Source organism: Artemia franciscana, chromosome 1, assembly GCF_032884065.1.
Source record: "Artemia franciscana chromosome 1, ASM3288406v1, whole genome shotgun sequence".
Classification (NCBI taxonomy): Eukaryota; Metazoa; Arthropoda; class Branchiopoda; order Anostraca; family Artemiidae; genus Artemia; species Artemia franciscana.
The window spans coordinates 17934160-17951915 of record NC_088863.1 but is presented as its reverse complement, the minus strand read 5'-3'; the positions used below and the strand labels follow the sequence as shown (position 1 = coordinate 17951915).

The 17756-nt window shown below is 34.5% G+C and overlaps 1 protein-coding gene across 2 annotated transcripts in view; it reads left to right on the top strand.

The window, feature by feature from the left end:
• Positions 1-1197, top strand: part of LOC136026474 (single-stranded DNA-binding protein 3-like) — a 53569-nt gene extending 52372 nt beyond the window's left edge. For both annotated transcript variants that reach the window (XM_065703096.1, XM_065703091.1), the window contains one exon: positions 165-1197. In XM_065703096.1, the coding sequence (XP_065559168.1) occupies positions 165-269 (105 nt within the window). In that variant the 3' untranslated portion in view covers positions 270-1197. The remainder of the gene's footprint in view (positions 1-164) is intronic.
• The last annotated feature ends 16559 nt before the right edge of the window (positions 1198-17756 follow it).

Genomic DNA, 17756 nt, shown 5'->3' with positions numbered 1-17756 from the left:
TTCAAATGAATAAATTTCCCCTCGCACGGATAGATAAGCTCTCTTGGCAAAATACCAGACGGAATTGGCAGCAAAACATCTGCAATTCTCTTTTAATTTCTGTCCTTTTTTTCTACTTGTATAACCGTTTATTTCAAAAACTGAAACAACTCTTGTTCATGTAGGACCAGACCGAGTCGGCGGCCATTTTGAAAATTAAAGAATCAATGCAAGAAGAGGCTAAGAGGTTTGAGACGGACAGTGATCATCCAGACTATTTTATGCAATAACTACCCTCCTTCTCCTCCTCCTTTCCTTGTGAAACAAAGCGCATGCGCTATGATAGACAAATGCGTATTTTAAGGTGGTTGGAAGCTTATCTTTTATTTTAACAGTGAGGACTAAGAAGAGAGCCTTGTGGACAAAGCTGTGACTCAAAAGTGGGGGTACACACGTTTGATATTTGACCCAGTGTATTATTTAGCTAACCTGTGGAATACAGTATTTTGGAGTGATAATTCCCCCAAGGATATTGTACAACTGTCTCTAAGAAGTATTATGGGGATAAGTCCGATTGTATATAGTATATAGATGCTGTCACTAAGATGTATAGTAGCAGTAATTTTGATGTAAAGAACTTCAGTTTTGCGCTAGTGTCAGTGATTGAAGTGTGTAATTATCTCCATGGATCTGTCGACTACATTTTGTTTTTGTTTGTATGAATTGTTTTATATATTTGTGAAGGTAAGAGTGAAAGATTGTTTTTTTGTTTTTCTATTGTGGTAAATGACATTTGCATGCCATCGAAGTTTGGAGCGTGATTCTCTGTACTTGCTGTATTGTATATCAGCTCCTGTCTCATGTATCGTATGTCATTAAAAAAAAAGGATTTCGATTATGTTGTAGCCTCTGCTACGAAGTTTAGGGATTATTTAAAACAAAATCAATTTTATTGTGTAACCTTTGTTCAGGATAATGAATTTATAGTTATCAAAAATCGTGCTTTTTCTGATGCTATTTAATATTCAAGGAGTCTTTTTGATTTTAAACAAAATTGACAGGTAGTGGCGAATGGTCAAGACAAAATAAACAATCTCAGTTTTTCTTTCTTGATTTTTTTTTTAGCCAATTGTAAATTAATTATATATTAAATGCATACAATTCTGTCATGTTGTTATGATTCAGTGTAGATGTTTGGAATAAAGCCGCACAGTCGAATTATTTCCTTTATGTTATTTTTTTAAGCAGACTGATATACTAACACATTCTCAATTTCTGTTGGAAGACTGAAATTTCGAAATTTCCTTACTAAAATAAAATATAATTATTTTAGTAAGGAATTTTTTTTGGACCCACTGAATGTTGTCATAACTTTTAGTTCTGGGATTCAAATTAGATTTCCTTACAACTTCAGTCGTAGAAGTGGCGGCTTTCCGGTCTTCCATTTATGGTCCAAATCTGGCACTAAGTAGCTTTTTTTAAAATCTCTGTTACAAGATTTTCTTCAAATTGTTAAGTTTCCTGTTACTACAGAGAGAATTCCGTCCCAAGATCCTAGCCCCATTATTTCTTTGAACACACTTGCATAAAATCTTGTAACTTTGTCATCTTTTCTGGCACAGGTTGAACTATTTCTTTGTCTGTCTGCTTTTCCTTCACAAGTTAATCAGACTGTGATACTAATAGATTCTCACTTTCTGTTAGAAGAATAAGAAAATGAGTAGGTTTTCTGCCAGAGATCATTCAGGTCAATAAAAAAAGTGTACGCTCAACTCCTCAGCCTCTTTTCATTTGAATTTATTGATTTGTGTATTAGTCGTCGAAAGTGATAAAAATCTTCAAGGCGTGATTTTATTTAATACTTGAAAAGATTAGAAGTTAAAATGTGATGCAATTACTTATAACCTCAGCCCCCAGATATTTTGCAAAATTTTTCTTTTTTTTATTTAACAAAAATTTTGAGAATTATAGGGTTCACTTCTCCAGGTAAAGCTAACCTTTAGTGGAAAGAATGAGCGTCTGAGGGAGACACTAGTCTAACTTAGTTAAAAGAAGTAAAAAAAAGGATTTTATGCGTCATTGAATAGAATAGCGTTAAAGACGAACACGAATTACGTGAAAAATAATCAGTGCTTCCCACTTTAAACCACCTACACTTCCCATCATACTGTAAACTATAGTTTAAAATGCGCTTTACGAGGTCGATACTTTACCATGTAATACAGGTAAATCCAAACGAGCATATTCAGTATCGAAATACTATAACAGGCAATCGAAGCTCAATGTAGACTGGAGTTTTAAGGAGCCTTCATATCCAATGCATTAAGAATACAAATATATATATATATATATATATATATATATATATATATATATATATATATATATATAAAAGTAGTGTAGTATAAATATACATTGAAATGTGTGTTGAGCTGCGACCCCCTCAGTACTGTACCCTTTGCGCCAAAGTTTAACTTTTCTTGTAAATGCATAAAACTGCTGCCAGTTGCTGGTTGTAAGTGTATTATTTACTGATTGCGTATCAAAATATTCACTGAGAGTTTTCATGTTTAAATCAAATACAACTAATTGAGTACTTTCATTCTCGGGGCATTTTGATGTATATATATATATATATATATATATATATATATATATATATATATATATATATATATATATATATATATATGTATAAAATAAATCAATAAAAAAAAACTTAGAAGAGGGGCCAGCCTTCCTATATTTAGCTAAATTTCTGTTTTTTTTTTCAGTTGAAACATTGGTCTTTACTATTTTTATTTTTTGTTTAACATATATAAAATCTGCCCGTTAAAGACGGAGGTTTAGATGCGACCAGATTTTGGATGCTAAGGTGATTCTTCAATGGTCTTGTGTGTTGTCCTCAAGTAAGCCATTATTGCGCTACCAATAAAGGCAAGTTGAGATCCAAAACTACCCTCACTTTCCTTTTTTTTTCTAAACAGTATTTATAGCGGCATTATAGTACTTATCAAGTTATTTTTTGCTAGATTAAGCTGACATTTGATTATTTATGTTGTGTTATTGTTTGTTGCCTCAATACCCCTCCCCCCCCGAAAAAAATAAATGTAAACAAAAAAAGACAAAGAAAGAAAGAAAAGACGCTATCCCCAAAAATTAAGCTCCAGGAGTAGTTGCATTGTTAAAACTGTCAAAAAAAAAGTCATCCTTTTAGTGTATAATTTTTATTTTGGCAACCTAAACTGCACCGGAGAGAAATGGGGTGGGGAGCAGGGAGTGGTACTCCAAACTCAATCTGAGATTAAATATCTAGAAAATTGTTTAGATGTTTGGTTTCCAATTTATAATTTATTCTTTTTTCCAGAATCTTTTATGAACTTCTTTTTCCTTAAAACAAGTTAAATACCCTCGGACCCGAGCCTTAAAGAGGCTACGAGGAAGATTTGAAGAACATTCCAGTTTCCACCCAATCGTTTTAAGATGTTTCTAAACTTGCTGAAAAAAAAAAATATCTGAACCGAACTTTAATGTTAAATTGTAAACCTCCTAAATACTCAGAGCAAAGGTTCAGTGAAGTCTTTGTTTCTATTTGTTTGGTCTGTCATCCATGAAACTTTCCTAGGAATTATAAATATTGCAATGAATTGTGAAACTAATACACACTATAGAAGGGATCGTTTGTAGGAGGGGCCTTCATCCTCTGCTCCGATTATGGTTCGAGTCAAGTATTGATACTACCATGCACGAACAAACAAGAAAATTGATTCGGATCATTTTTTTTTAAGTGGAGGGAGGCTTATTCTATTTTGCATGAATTTGACCAACAAAAGGCGTCATTGAAGCTGCAGCAATTGCTTAACTATACGTTTTAAAGCCAAACTTGTTGGTTTTCCAGCAGTTATTTGTTTTACCCCAAAAAAATTCAAAACATACCATTAGGTTGTATATTACGCTTTATTGAAAGTCATATTTCAACCGATAAGGCTTTAAAGTTTGGAAAACCTCCAGAAACATTTGCTTCAGCTTTGGCAGAGCAAATTTTTCACATACCTGATCATTTCGTACAGTTTGAGGAGGCCATAGTCATCTCCAATAATAGAGGCTTAACACAATGGACCAGAGAAATCGTTAAAATAAAAAATAAACGTATTTTTGTAGAACTTCCTACAGAGACACGGGGAATTTAAATATTGACTCAATTTATGATATTATTCTTAAACATGAACCCATAGCTATTAATTGCAATAAGTTTTCGCAAAATCACAAAGAGACCAAGAAGAATGGCAGTACTGGATGCCAAAAGAAAAATTGTTTCACAACAAAATAATTTTATAAACATTTTCTTATTTTTTATCTAGTTGTTTTTATGTGTTCACGAGAGGTATTCATAACTGTGCATACACATATTCTATGGTGTATCCCGGTAGTATTAATTTTATACATAGATATTGCGTTGTATGTTTTTTTATTGTCTTTCTATTTTTAGATTTTAACTTTAGATTTTGTAGATTATTAATTATCTTTTAATTAGTTTTCTTCTATATTTAGCCACGACGACGTCTAGTTTTATACAGGCGAAATATGATTCGTATTGGCTTTTCCCTTTCTTTTACTGGCCGTAGCCCCGTTGTTTTGTTCCTGTATATATATATATATATATATATATATATATATATATATATATATATATATATATATATATATATATATATATATTTGAAATTCATAATTGTGCTGTTGATTGCTTATTCAAAACAAAAAAGACCACAGAGCTGATATGAATCTAGTAGACAAGCTCAGTAGCTTTTGTTTAAATAATATATTGGCTCCTTTTTTTATTTTTAAATTGTTTTTTAACTTATTTCTTTTTTAATTGCTTTTTAATATTTGTATAAAACAAATAGTCATGCATTTGTATGGGGAAATTGCTCATTATAGGTGCAAATACGTCAATATGAGTTTAAATGGTGTCATTTTTTTGTGTCTTTTACGTTAATTGTCGGGCAAAGAAACAAAATTTGGCTATAATTTGACAGTTAAAAGCTGCTTGTAATTAATACTTTCAAATTGTCGTTGATCTGACTCAATTCTTAAAAGTTAAACCTGAATAGTAAATAATGTTATAAGAGAAGCGCAATTATTAGCAAGATTGCAGTTAAGATGAAAGTAGTTTTAGATTAGCACTAGCGCTTTTATTTCAACGCATAAATTAATTCAAAAATAAAAATTTGTCAAACCTTTTTAACAAATTTTTAAAATCCCATCTTGAATTCTAATGTACCATAATAAAAGCCTAAATTTCGAAAATAATTTTTTCTACTAGTTCTATTTTCTCTTTTGTTTACGCCATAATCAACGCATTTTGATAAAACATTATCTTTATCATTCTTGAGTGTAATATTCAATTTAGTACATTTTTTAGATTAATTTACATTAGCTTCTACATAATCGTAATTTTATCATTTAGACATGGTTCTGATAATGTGAGTATGCAGGCTATAATTATTGTTAAGTAAAAAACATATTGATTTTTTTTTTATTTACTCCTTCCTTTTTCCTAGCTGCTCCATTAGTCATCTGCATTTCCTTCATTTTTTCAAGCCTCCTCTGATGCTGCTTCTGTCGCTTAAGTCGATTTTGAAGCCGATTGATTTTTTTTCTAGTGTTATCTATTTCTTGGGGGATCTGCGGATGAACTACTTGAATCGACAAGAGGAGATACCTACATTAATGGTTAGTTCACATGGATGGGATTCCCATCATCAAACAGTTCGTGGTAACGAACTGTAGTAAGGAGCGACCCGGCTCAATAGTAACCGAAACTCTAAAAAATGGAATTTTGATACCAATAGTTACATCAAAAGAATTGCATTTTAATGCTGATTTTAAATATATAAGTTTCATCAAGATTAATCTTACCCATCAAAATTTACGAGCCTGAGAAAATTTGCCTCATTTTAGAAAATAGGGGTAAACACCCTCTAAAAGTCATACAATCTTAACGAAAATCACACCATCAAATTCAGCGTATCAGAGAACCTTATTGTAGAAGTTTCAAGCTCCCATCTACAAAAATATGGAATTTCGCATTTTTTGCCAGAAGACAAATCACGGATGCGTGTTTATTTGTTGTTCTAGTGACCTAGTTCTAGTGACCAAAAATTGGAGGGCACCTAGGCCCCCTCCCACGCTCATTTTTCCCCAAAGTCACCGGATCAAAATTCTGAGTTAACCATTTTATTCACAATAGTCGAAAAACCTAATAACTATGTCTTTGAGGACGACTTACTCCCCCGCAGTCCCCGTGGGAGGGGCTGCAAGTTACAAACTTTGACTTGTGTTTACATATAGTAATGGTTACTGGGAAGTGTACAGACGTTTTCAGGAGGATTTTTTTTTGGTTTGGGAGGGGGGGCTACGTGGGAGGATCTTCCCATGGAGGAATTTCTCATGGGGGAAGAGACTTTCAATGAAGGGGGCGCAGCATTTTCTAGCATTATTAAAAAAAAATACAATGAAAAAATAAATATGAAAAGTTTTTTCTACTGAATGTGAAGAGCAGCATTAAAACTTAAAACGAATAGAAATTATTACTCATATGACGGGTTTACCTCCTCGTATAACCTCGCTGTTTACGCTAAAGTTTTTTTTTAGTAATTTTAACTATTGATTCTACGGCCTTTGTGATTCAGGGATCATTCTTAAGGAATTGGGACAAAATTTAAGCTTCAGTGTAAAGAGCGAGGTATCGACGAAGAGTGAGCCCCCTCATATACGCAATAAAAACATACGAATATAGAAGTTTGCTACGTAAGTTAATTCGTAAGTTACGTATAATTTTTACTTATGAAAACGTCCGTAAAAAATTAAAAGTTTTAGTTGCCTTTTTAAGTAATCAAAAAGTTGAAGGGCAACTAGGCCTCCTCCCTCGCTCCTTTTTTCTCAAAATCTTCCGATTAAAACGATGAGAAAGCCATTTAGCCATAAAAAAAATAATATGCAAATTTTGTTTTAATTATTTATGTGCGAAGAGCCAAGATCAAAACATGCATTAATTCAAAAACGTCCAGAAATTAAACAAAAAAACAAGTTTTTTTAAATGAAAGTAAGGAGCAACATTAAAACTTAAAACGAACAGAAATTACTCCGTATATGAAAGGGGCTTTTCCTCCTCAACGCCCTGCTCTTTACGCTAAAGTTTTTTACTGTTTTAAAAAGTAAAGTTAAGAGAAAGAGTCAAACTTTAGCGTAAAGAGTGGGGCGTTGAGGAGGAAAAGCCCCTTTCATATACGGAGTAATTTCTGTTCGTTTTAAGTTTCAATGTTGCTCCTTACTTTCATTTAAAAAAACTTGTTTTTTTATTTAATTTCTGGAGGTTTTTGAATTAATGTATGTTCCTGAAAGGAATTCCTTTCAGGAATGACTGTTTTCCCGTCGTTTTCTTCTGTTGGATTTTTTTCAACTTTTCCCATTGGCTTTCCCCAATGCGTTTCATGGGAATTCCCATGCGAAATATTTAAAAGTTAGAATCATGTCGAGAATAAATCATACGCAGACCCATAATCTTATAGCCACGGTGGAGAATTATCTATTTATTTGACACTTGTCTCGAAAAATATAAAAAACATAAAGAAAAAACGACAAGCTTGGCAGTAAATTTCCTGAAATGGGAAATGATGAAAGGAAGATGCTGAGCAGAAATGCCATCTTCTTTTATTTTTTCTGTATTAACTAATTTCTCAGATTCTAGCAAACTGGAGCTAGCTAAAACTACTGAAAATGCTGCCAAGCCTAATGCTTCTGAGTCTGAATTTATCAAGCTATATTGATTTGAAATTTTTTTTCCCTTCATGACATCTGGTGCGTTCGAACACTTTCCCATGAGTGTGAACAGTTCCCAGTCGATCTGGGTACTTTTCCCATCTGTGTGAACTAACTATAAAGGGAAAATGAATGAAGGGGAAATTTTTGTTAAATAGATGGCACATCATGGAGACACGCAGTGGATGTGAAGCACAGACAAAAGGCATATAATACCTGTCAATCTGGCCTATGCTGAGATGTTTCAAAAGAGGGTCGTGTAGATAGGCATAACTTTGATGGCGCTGGTGTTGGTGTATGTTGGAAGACAGTTATTTATTCCGTATTTATTAAATGATCGGTTTATGCAAAGGATCAATATTTATTAGAGTCGTAGGATTAAAGCGGATAAGTAATTACAAAAAATTCATGGTTATTTCATAAGTTGTATCTATTCCCCTTCAATTTCTTTTATAAAGGTCAAATTTTTGGATACGCTTGCTTTTAACAGGTAACATTCGTGAAAACATTTTTGGAAGAAAACGAAGACCGAATATGTCGGTTACCAAACAACTGTTCAGTTGGACATTTACATTACATATCTTTTAGTCTATGATGTGGAGTAGGGTGTGCTCAAACAAGATTCTGTATTTCAAATAAAACTCAAAGAGCAACCCACAAGTTCCAGATCAAGAAGGTAGGCCAGTTTGGTTTAATGCTAAGGGTCTTTTTTTGATAACAAATCCATACAGGGGTTAGAAAATCGGACTCCATAAAAAAGTATTTATTTCTTCTAAAAATTACTTTCAAAATATACCCCAGGTGCAACTCACGAGTATACGGAAGATACAAGAGTTTAACCTAGATTACGCAGAGGGACGCATACCGGTCAAACATCTGGCTCTGTCGACTGATCTTTCGGGATCGTCATTTAAGAAGCGAGATTTGAAAATTGATTGGTTTTATTTTTACATGAGCTATTAGCCAAAAAGCCGGCTGTATATACTATTATCAAAACTTATTTTAGAGTTTTGGTTGCTAATGACAAAAGTTGTTTCTTTCTTATGGTTCGTAACCAAAAACTAACTGATCAGAAATGCTTATTTTAGAATCTAAAATGCATGAGGGATACCATTAATATTTTGGAGGGCTCCCAGGTTTCACTATGTTTTGTGTGTGTGTTTTTTTTTTCAAGTTGTAAGCCCTAAACGTTAAGTACAACAGGGAAGGTATATATCATCTTGATCAAGAAAAATATGTGCTATTTTCTTATTTTTGTCCAAAATTAAATAGAAAATGTTTTTTTTTACGCTTTTCGATATAGCCTGGTACAGAGATCCAACTCAACAAAGTACAAAGAAATATAATAAGAGAGATAAGGAAAATGTACTATTTGAGCTTGAAATTAAAAAAAAGCTAGATGGCGCTATGTTCTGTGTCGTAGTTGGGCGATGGACTATATTTCCATTTACCCTTGGTTCTGTCGATGCGATTTTTTTAACACAAAACGGCTCACGAATATCGGGTGTAGGAAAATCGCAAAAATTGTTCACACGGAAAATTTTCACTGCAGCCATTGTAGCGCAAAGAATGTTACCATATATTTAAATAGCATATACATAGGAATAGGCTAAATCAAGTTCTAGCAGTCAAGAAAAATATTCGAAGGACTGACATGTATTAGTCTATGTTAGTTTTGTCTACTTAAAACTATAATTCTTCTCTTTTATGTCCATTTCCCTACAAATATCCCCCAGGCCCTTGGGCATAGGAAAGGGGGGGGGGGTCAGAGGAAGACAGCTTCCCCTTCCCCCCTAGAACTTCAAATTTACACTAGAAATTAACGAAAAATTTTCGTATGGTGGAATTTTTCTGTTGGATGTTCAGTGGTAAACGGTTGAAAAAGCTTGGAATAAACAGAAATTTCCAAATATTGTTTCCGATATCAATATTTACGTTTTGATATTCAATATTGATTTTTGGTCCAATATATAGATAGGAGACTGCCCCACGATGGACAGGTTTTGACTTTTTTTTTATTCTCAAAGAATGGGTTCAAGCGATAAGAAGTTGCTGAGCATGCCAAATCAAAGGTAACTATTCAAATACTATCCTTGAAAAAGACAATTAGAAATACCCCTCCACTTTCTCATCTGGATACCTCTCTATCCAAGTGGTTATGATTGCTGAACCTGGGCCACCCTGGTACCGGTTCGGCCATCTCTGGCATACGTTCGGTAACATGATAAAAGAAACAGAAAAGTGGCCAGGGGAACATCAAAACTTGTTTTTTGCTATAAAATTAAAAAAAGAATTTGGTCAGTATAAAAAACTCAAAATGAATTTCTGTAAGGCTTAAAAAAAACTAAAGGTATTAATTTCAAATCATAAATTGACTTATCAACACCAAAACTAAGTCGTTCCGCTAATCTCGGTACTTCACCTATCAGTGGTTGCAGTTTCATTTCAACATCTGTCTTTAAGACACTATCTGTCTCGTCAGTTAGCGTAAAGTTACCTGCTCCTGTCTCCTTCAGAGTTGACCTTAGTTTCTTCAGTTGTTACTTTTTTTTATAATGAAAATATAGTGAACAGGATTCCCTTTCTTGCTTTTCAGCTCAGCCAGAATGTAATCACCAGCCTTGACTTTCTCAGTATTAAATTGGGAGCTTCTGGTAGGGGGCTCGTCTTCATCCTCCATGCTGGAGTCTGAAAAGTTGTTGTATACAGGCTCATTTACGTCAGAATCGTCACTCCAACAGTAACTCTTATTATGAGAAACATACCTTTTGCTTTGTAGCCTTTTCGCTTCTCTGATTTTCCTCCTTTCCAGGGCTTGGCTGTCTTGGCAGATAAATATTTAACCTAGCAGTCATGCGTTCTTTCACAGGGGTGTCAGTGAGCACTTCTGACTTTTTCGTATTTTTTTCCTGTTGATTTTTCGTGTTGAGGCTCTTGAAAAGGGGTTCGCATGGACGATCTCTTTTAGCGAATCATCTGCTGACCTTTGCATCTCACTTAGAGACAGAACCTATGCTGCGTCCGTTTCGGATTATATATTGAAGAAGGACTCTAAATATCTACAGGACTTAAGTTGAGCATAGAAACTTCCCTGGTAAGTACTTCACTAGACGTGGTAGGCATTCCGTCTGCGACATATGACGAGAAGAACTCATAATCCTTGAAGACATCACTTTTGGTGGGGTGTACCCTACTTGCTCTTAATCCGCTGATTATATTGTCGGGAGTGGAAGTCTTTGAATATACTTTCTCCAGCATTTCAGCAATGTTATACTGTGATATAGTTTTACACTTATGGGCAGTCATAAAACTTGCGGCTTCCTGGTTGTAGTAGCCCTTAAGGCGCCCCGTGACTATCCTTTCTAGAGGTTGCAGTTTGGAGTAGCGTGGGGAGGGACAGTTAAATCTACAACACCATTATTTTAGCTAGATCAAGCAGTTCAATAGTGTATCCGCTGATCTGAGTGTCTATTTTCAGAAGTAATGGTGACTGTTTGGAGGATTTGACCTGATTGATAAACTGCTGCAAATGAATCAAAAAATGAGAGGCATTCATCCAGCCAGAAGTATTTTCTGAGCCAATCATCATGGTTTCCGGTAAAGCTCCCTCGAGTAAAGTTTCCGGACGCTATTTTAATGAGGAAATAAGTAGAGGAAGGACTATGTTCCCAATGCATTAACACCAGGACAGATCTTGGTCAATTGACGTTTTTCTGCTGACGTAACCTTCTCTACTTACTTCTGGCGTTGCTATGCAATGATCTTTACAGGCATGTGGATGTTTCCGGATCCGGTTCGTCAACATTCCAAATGTCTTGTGGTCTGAACATGTGTGTATCTAGAACTCGCTCCAGGCTGTTAAAGAAAGCTCCTACACTGTGATGGTTGAAAGCAGTTGCTTGTCATAAGCTTGTACCTTCTAAGGCTCTTACTGATAGAGTTTTAAGACGAAGCAGATTAGAGTTCCAAGTAGGGACAAGTCAATTTATTAACAAAAATTTTTACAAAAGCTATAGATATTTCAATGACACAGTCATCATTATCAGTAGAGTTACTAAGTAGAGTAAGTATTTAAAATCAAAACAATCTATATTCATACTGAATAAAATAATCACTTCCGGGTCACAGAAAGTGTCTGGTTGCTGAATTTACCTTCTTATTCTTCTAATTGCAAATGAAATTTTGCTGATTCTGTAGTTGATCTGTCATCCCATATATACGACATTGGAATTTTTTCCAAGAGCACATTGCATTTTCTATGACGAAAACAAATAGGGACAGGTCAATTTATTATACAGTGAGTAAAAAGACAGTGTGGTCTTGGAAAAAATAACAACGCCGTATATATAGGGATGACAGACCAACTATAGATTAATTGCATATTTCATTTGAAATTAGAAGAACAACAAAATTCCCCACATTTAGATAGCGACCACATTTCAAATAACTTATCCACTGGGCATTGTTCGAGAAAGAATATCCAGAAAATCTAAACAATTCTTGGCATCATTGCATCTTAAACCTTGAATGAATTAAAAATTGCCAGGGATGCCAATTGGAATGGAAAATTGACTCCTATAATTTGAAAATTACCTTCCACTTTTATCTTTGTTAATAAAAAACAAACAAATTGTATAAAATTACACGACAGTTTTTCTTGTGTAAATAAGGGTATGGGGGGTATACATTTCCTGAAGATGGTTACACTGAATATCGTTTTATGTCTATAATTCCCAACATAAGAAAAGTTCGATCTCCTAGTGCTTTATGGTAAAACTGATAATGATAGAAAAAGAAAATGGGTTGGTACCACTCATACATGCGCACAAATGACTAAGTTGTGAGAAAAATAAACTTTTTTTGTTTAAATTCACTTTATTTGATTCTCAGCAAACATTTCGTGCAGCATGCTGATGCAGAGATAAAGGTACCATAAGTAGCGCTTGCGTTGTGAGAAATGCGACTAATTTCAATCATAATTCTTAGCACATTTATATCTTTTTGGAGCGGGTTAAAATAAATATTTAGAAAAGTGAAAATAGCAAGAATTCAGCATTGTATTATACATAGAGGCAGTTCTACATTTATGATTTACCTTGTGGGTCCGAAACGTAAAGAATAGGACGTTATCAGCACTTATTGGGCAGTTTAATTACAGATAAGAGAATTTGGAGCTATATTGGATTTTAGTTAAATACTGGAAATAAAAATTAAAAGAATTAAATTATTCCTGGAATAGATCCCCTTCTACCAAATTCCATGACCAAACCACAACCGATTTGACCTGTCTAGTTATAGTACGAATATCGTTTAAAAGCACAAAGCCTTATTTTCTTTTTCATTGATTTCTTTTTCATTCAGGAAAATATATTCATTGTTTATCTACCCTCTTATTCTTCAATGATTCACATTTCTGTTGAGAAATGTATTTGCTCAAAGTAAAGAGCAAATTTTACACTTAAAACTAGCAACAGTTTGATAGCTACTTAAATAAATTGTAGTTTTCCCCCAAATTATTGATAGGGCAAGTATTCCCTCTTGCCCCCCATCCCCACTCAAGGACACATCTGTCTAAGTGAGTACAGTCAAAATGAATATCAGCTATAATTTTCAAGTAAGTTTTTAGTCCTTTTTCTCGTTCGTTTGTAAATATTTATCAACTGTTGTAAAAGGGTATAACGAGACTCAGGTCCAGACTTTGTAGGGGGATATTCAGCTTCTCAATTTTTTTCATGTAGTCTTGAACCATTCCTGTAGGAACACAAATGGCACTTCCAGAGAATCTGACTGCCTTTTCTCAACTAAGACAACAAAACTGCTGTTTTCTTTTCTTCTGGATCCCAGCCACCTTTCTTCCTTTTTTCTTCTGTTTTACTCTTAAACATTTTATATCGAATGAAATTTAACAGCAAAATATAACTTCTGTTCACCTACATGTCTAACTGTATTATACCACACCAGAATTAATCAAGTTTTGAGTTTTGAGATCGCCTTCAAACTTAAAATATAATGTTTACACAGCTTTTACAAGCACAGCCCACTTTTGCACACCTTGGTACGGCATGCCAAGCCTATTCAGGGTATTGTGGTCGAACGTGGGAGTTTGCCATCCCATGGGATGAAAATATACTAGCAGCAAATCGTTGAAAATGACATGTCTCTATAGCTGCCAAAAGACAGGCGAATAATAAGAGAATATAACGTGAGTTTACGGCTTTTCTAGTATTCTTAATTAGGCGTAGGCCTTCAGACAAAAATTGAAGAAAATTCGAGACTTAATCAAAGTAAAATGTAATCCAATCTGAGAGTTTTGGTAAAAGTATTAATCAAGGTCAGACATTTTATAATATACACTGCTATCTGTCAGAGCTTTTATAATCCACCAGAAGTCACCACAGGTTTTTATATTGAGATTATTTGCTTTGACTAAACGTGGGCCGGCCTCCCTTGTGCAAATTTAGATATTAATTTTGCCCAACTTTAAACTTTTGAAGTGAATTCTTCGAACAAAAAGCTCTTGTCTAACTGTAATGTGATTTGTGTCAAATCGCTTTCATGGTGTTGAAAATGCTAAAGGCTGAGTTTTAGGGAAATATAGAATGACGAGTTTCTAAAGACTTTTATTCATAGGACATTAGAAAGCATTTATAAGCCACTCCCCCTCCATCGCAGAATCGGCTGTCCCCCTTTAGACAAGATGCTGCCTAAGCCCATGCCAAGGCCTTGAAAATTAAAATTTTGGACTTAAAGAACATGACTTTCATATTTTTGTCAAATATTAATCAGACTCTTCTGATAAGCATGGTTAGTTTCTGAGCTACCTGTAATTTCTATAATATATAATATAATATAAGTAATGGTTCTAGAAAGCTTTCATTTCAGAATAACAGATGCTATTGGCGTTGTGACCCCATAAACTTGCAACAAAAACGGAAGAAATATGACAGATCACACGAAAACAACCGTATTTGTGTGAAGTCGCATCAGTGGGAGCCCAGGGTTAACGTTTTCTGTGGAACATCCCTTGGAGTGCCACTTTTCATCACTTGTATCACTAGTTATATGGCTTCATCATAAATTTATATTACCAAAGACAAATCCTAAAAATGTGTGCTAGAACCTAACTAAAGTGTTTCTGGTCTCTTCTCGGTTGGAAACAACGAGAAGTGAAGTCTGTTCTTTGACCTGGTAGTATAGTTTTAAGGGATACCTAGCGGCTTATAAACGAGCATTGCAGCATCGAATTTTGAAACTTGTTACGCGATTCGTAAAGCATGGTAAAACTTGATAATTTGTATTTTTTTATTCAATTTATATGTTATATTTCATCATAAGAATTGCTCATGGATTGAAATCATGAGTATTCTTGCAGACATTATATTAGGGACTAAGATCATAACTGTATTTTTTTACAGCATTAATATTATCATATTATATTGTAAAATTGGGCCCTATTAAAAGTTGGGTCAGTTTTAAACTGGTATTGGCATGAAATCTCAAATAGCTTATTGGAGTGTACCAAGCAGGGATACTTTTCAACCAAAAGCTAAAGATTTTGTTATTTTTATTTCTCATGAGATAGAAGAGATGTATATACAAAAGTTTCATCGATTAGAGTATCAGTGGGGCGATACCACTTAAGTACCAGGAACATGAAAATAAAAACATATTTTTGCCCTGAGGACACATCTTAGGTCTATTCATTCTTGGATTTTCTATGGTTTTTGTTTTGATTGCAATAAAATTAATAAGTTTTTGGACGGTACCACATTTTTCTCAGTATTGCCACAAAACCATGAAAATAGACAAGAACAAGAGCTAATAGCTCATATGGCACTTGTGACGAGGCCGGAAGAGCCAAGAGCTCATATGGTGTGAGCTCTAACAAAATTCTAAAAATCAATAGATTGATTTAAAAGGAAAATCAGAGGCTTAATGCCGGTCGGGATTTAAAATAAGAGCTATGAGTCATGAGGTCCTTCTAAAAATCAAAATTCATTAAGATTCAATCACCCACTCTTAAGTAATAAATACCTTTCTCTTCTTAAATACCTTTCTTTTCTCTTTTGGCATTTTTCTGATTTTTCCTCTCCCTTCAGCCCCCCAGATGGTCGAATCGGAGAAAACGACTTTATCAAGTCAATTTGTGCAGCTCCCTGACACGCCTACCAATGTCCATCATCCTAGCACGTTCAGAAGCACCAAACTCGCCAAAGCAATGAACCCCACCCCCGAACTCCCCCAAAGAGAGAGGATCCAGTACGGTTACGTCAATCACGTATCTATGACATTTGCTTATTCTACCCACCAAGTTTCATCCCGATTTCTCCACCGATCCGAAGTGTTTTCCAAGATTTAGGGTTTCCCCCTCCAACTCCCCCAATGTCAACAGATCTGGTCGGGATTTGAAATAAGAGCTTTGAGACATAAGATCCTTCTATATATCAAATTTCATTAAGATCCGGTCACCCGTTCTTAAGCTAAAAATACCTATATTTTTCTAATTTTTCCAAATTAACTCCCCCAGCTCCCGCAAAGAGAACGGATCCGTTCCAATTATGTCAATCACGTATCTATAACTTGTGCTGATTCTTCCCATCAAGTTTCATGCCGATCTCTCCACTCTAAGCGTTTTTCAAGATTTACTGTTTCCAATATTTCTGTTTCCCCCAACCCTCTATGTCCCCGGATCCAAGTAGAATTGAACATGGAGCATCTGAAATATAAGATCCTTCATTATATAAAGTTTCATTAAGATCCGATCTTCTATTCGTAAGATAAAGATACCTCAATTTTCACGTTTTCCAAGAATTCCGGTTTCCCCCTCCAACTCCCCCCAATGCTACCAGATCCGGTCGGGATTTAAGATAAAAGCTCTAAGGCCCAAGATGCCTCCAAATATCAAATTTTATTAAGATCTGATCACCCGTTCGTAAGTTGCAAATACCTCATTTTTTCTAATTTTTCCAAATTACTCCCCTCCCCCATCAACTCCACCAAAGAGAGCGGATCCGGTCCGGTTATATCAGTCACATATCTTGGACTTTTGCTTATTCTTCCAACCAAGTTTCATCCGGATTTCTCCGCTTTAAGCGTTTTCTAAATATGAAATAAAAGATACATTTATACTCGATGAACCCGACGATAAAAGAAACAGTGAACCGGATTGAAAGCGATCAGGATATCAAGAAGAATCATATAAAAATGATAAACCTATATTGAAAACTAAGAGAAGACGCAAATTTGAATAATTCGTCCTATGGTGAAGTAGTGGCATTGCTGCGTTCTTTGTAATACGAATCCCAGAGTTTGATCCCAACTGTAGCAACTCACTAGAGAGAGTACAGAGTTCATTTTTTGAACAATAAATTTATACAAAAACGCACATCCTCCCGAAATGCACCGTGGCTAGGAATGAAGGAGAAAAAAGAATATAAAGTAAACAGTAAAATATATAGCTTATAATTTGATTATTACTTTAGGACCACACGAGGCGATCAACGAAACCGCAACACTTGCATCTTCAAAACAATGTAAATCCGACCAGCATAGGTCAAAGGATTTGATTCTGGTGATTGCGTGAAAGTGTCTCCAAAATGATCCAGGAAAGAAGAAGAAGGGAGGCGTAATGCTTTAAACGAAAGAAATAATTTAGTTACAACTCTAATTAATGCTGAATTTCTTGCGATTTTTTTTATTCCATTAACCGTACTAAAATTCAAAATAGTTTCTTAAAAATTACCTTAACCTAGAATTAAGCGACAATCTAATAACTACTAAAAAATAATAATACACATATGTCTGTCATTGAGAAAGTTTGGGCAAGAAAAAATACTTCTTTATCTAAAATGACTACCTTTGTCTACAATTGCCCGAATTCATATTTCAAGTCAAAATAAAAAAAAAAAAAAATGGTAAGACGAAAAAGATACTAAATAATCGAAAAGGTAAAA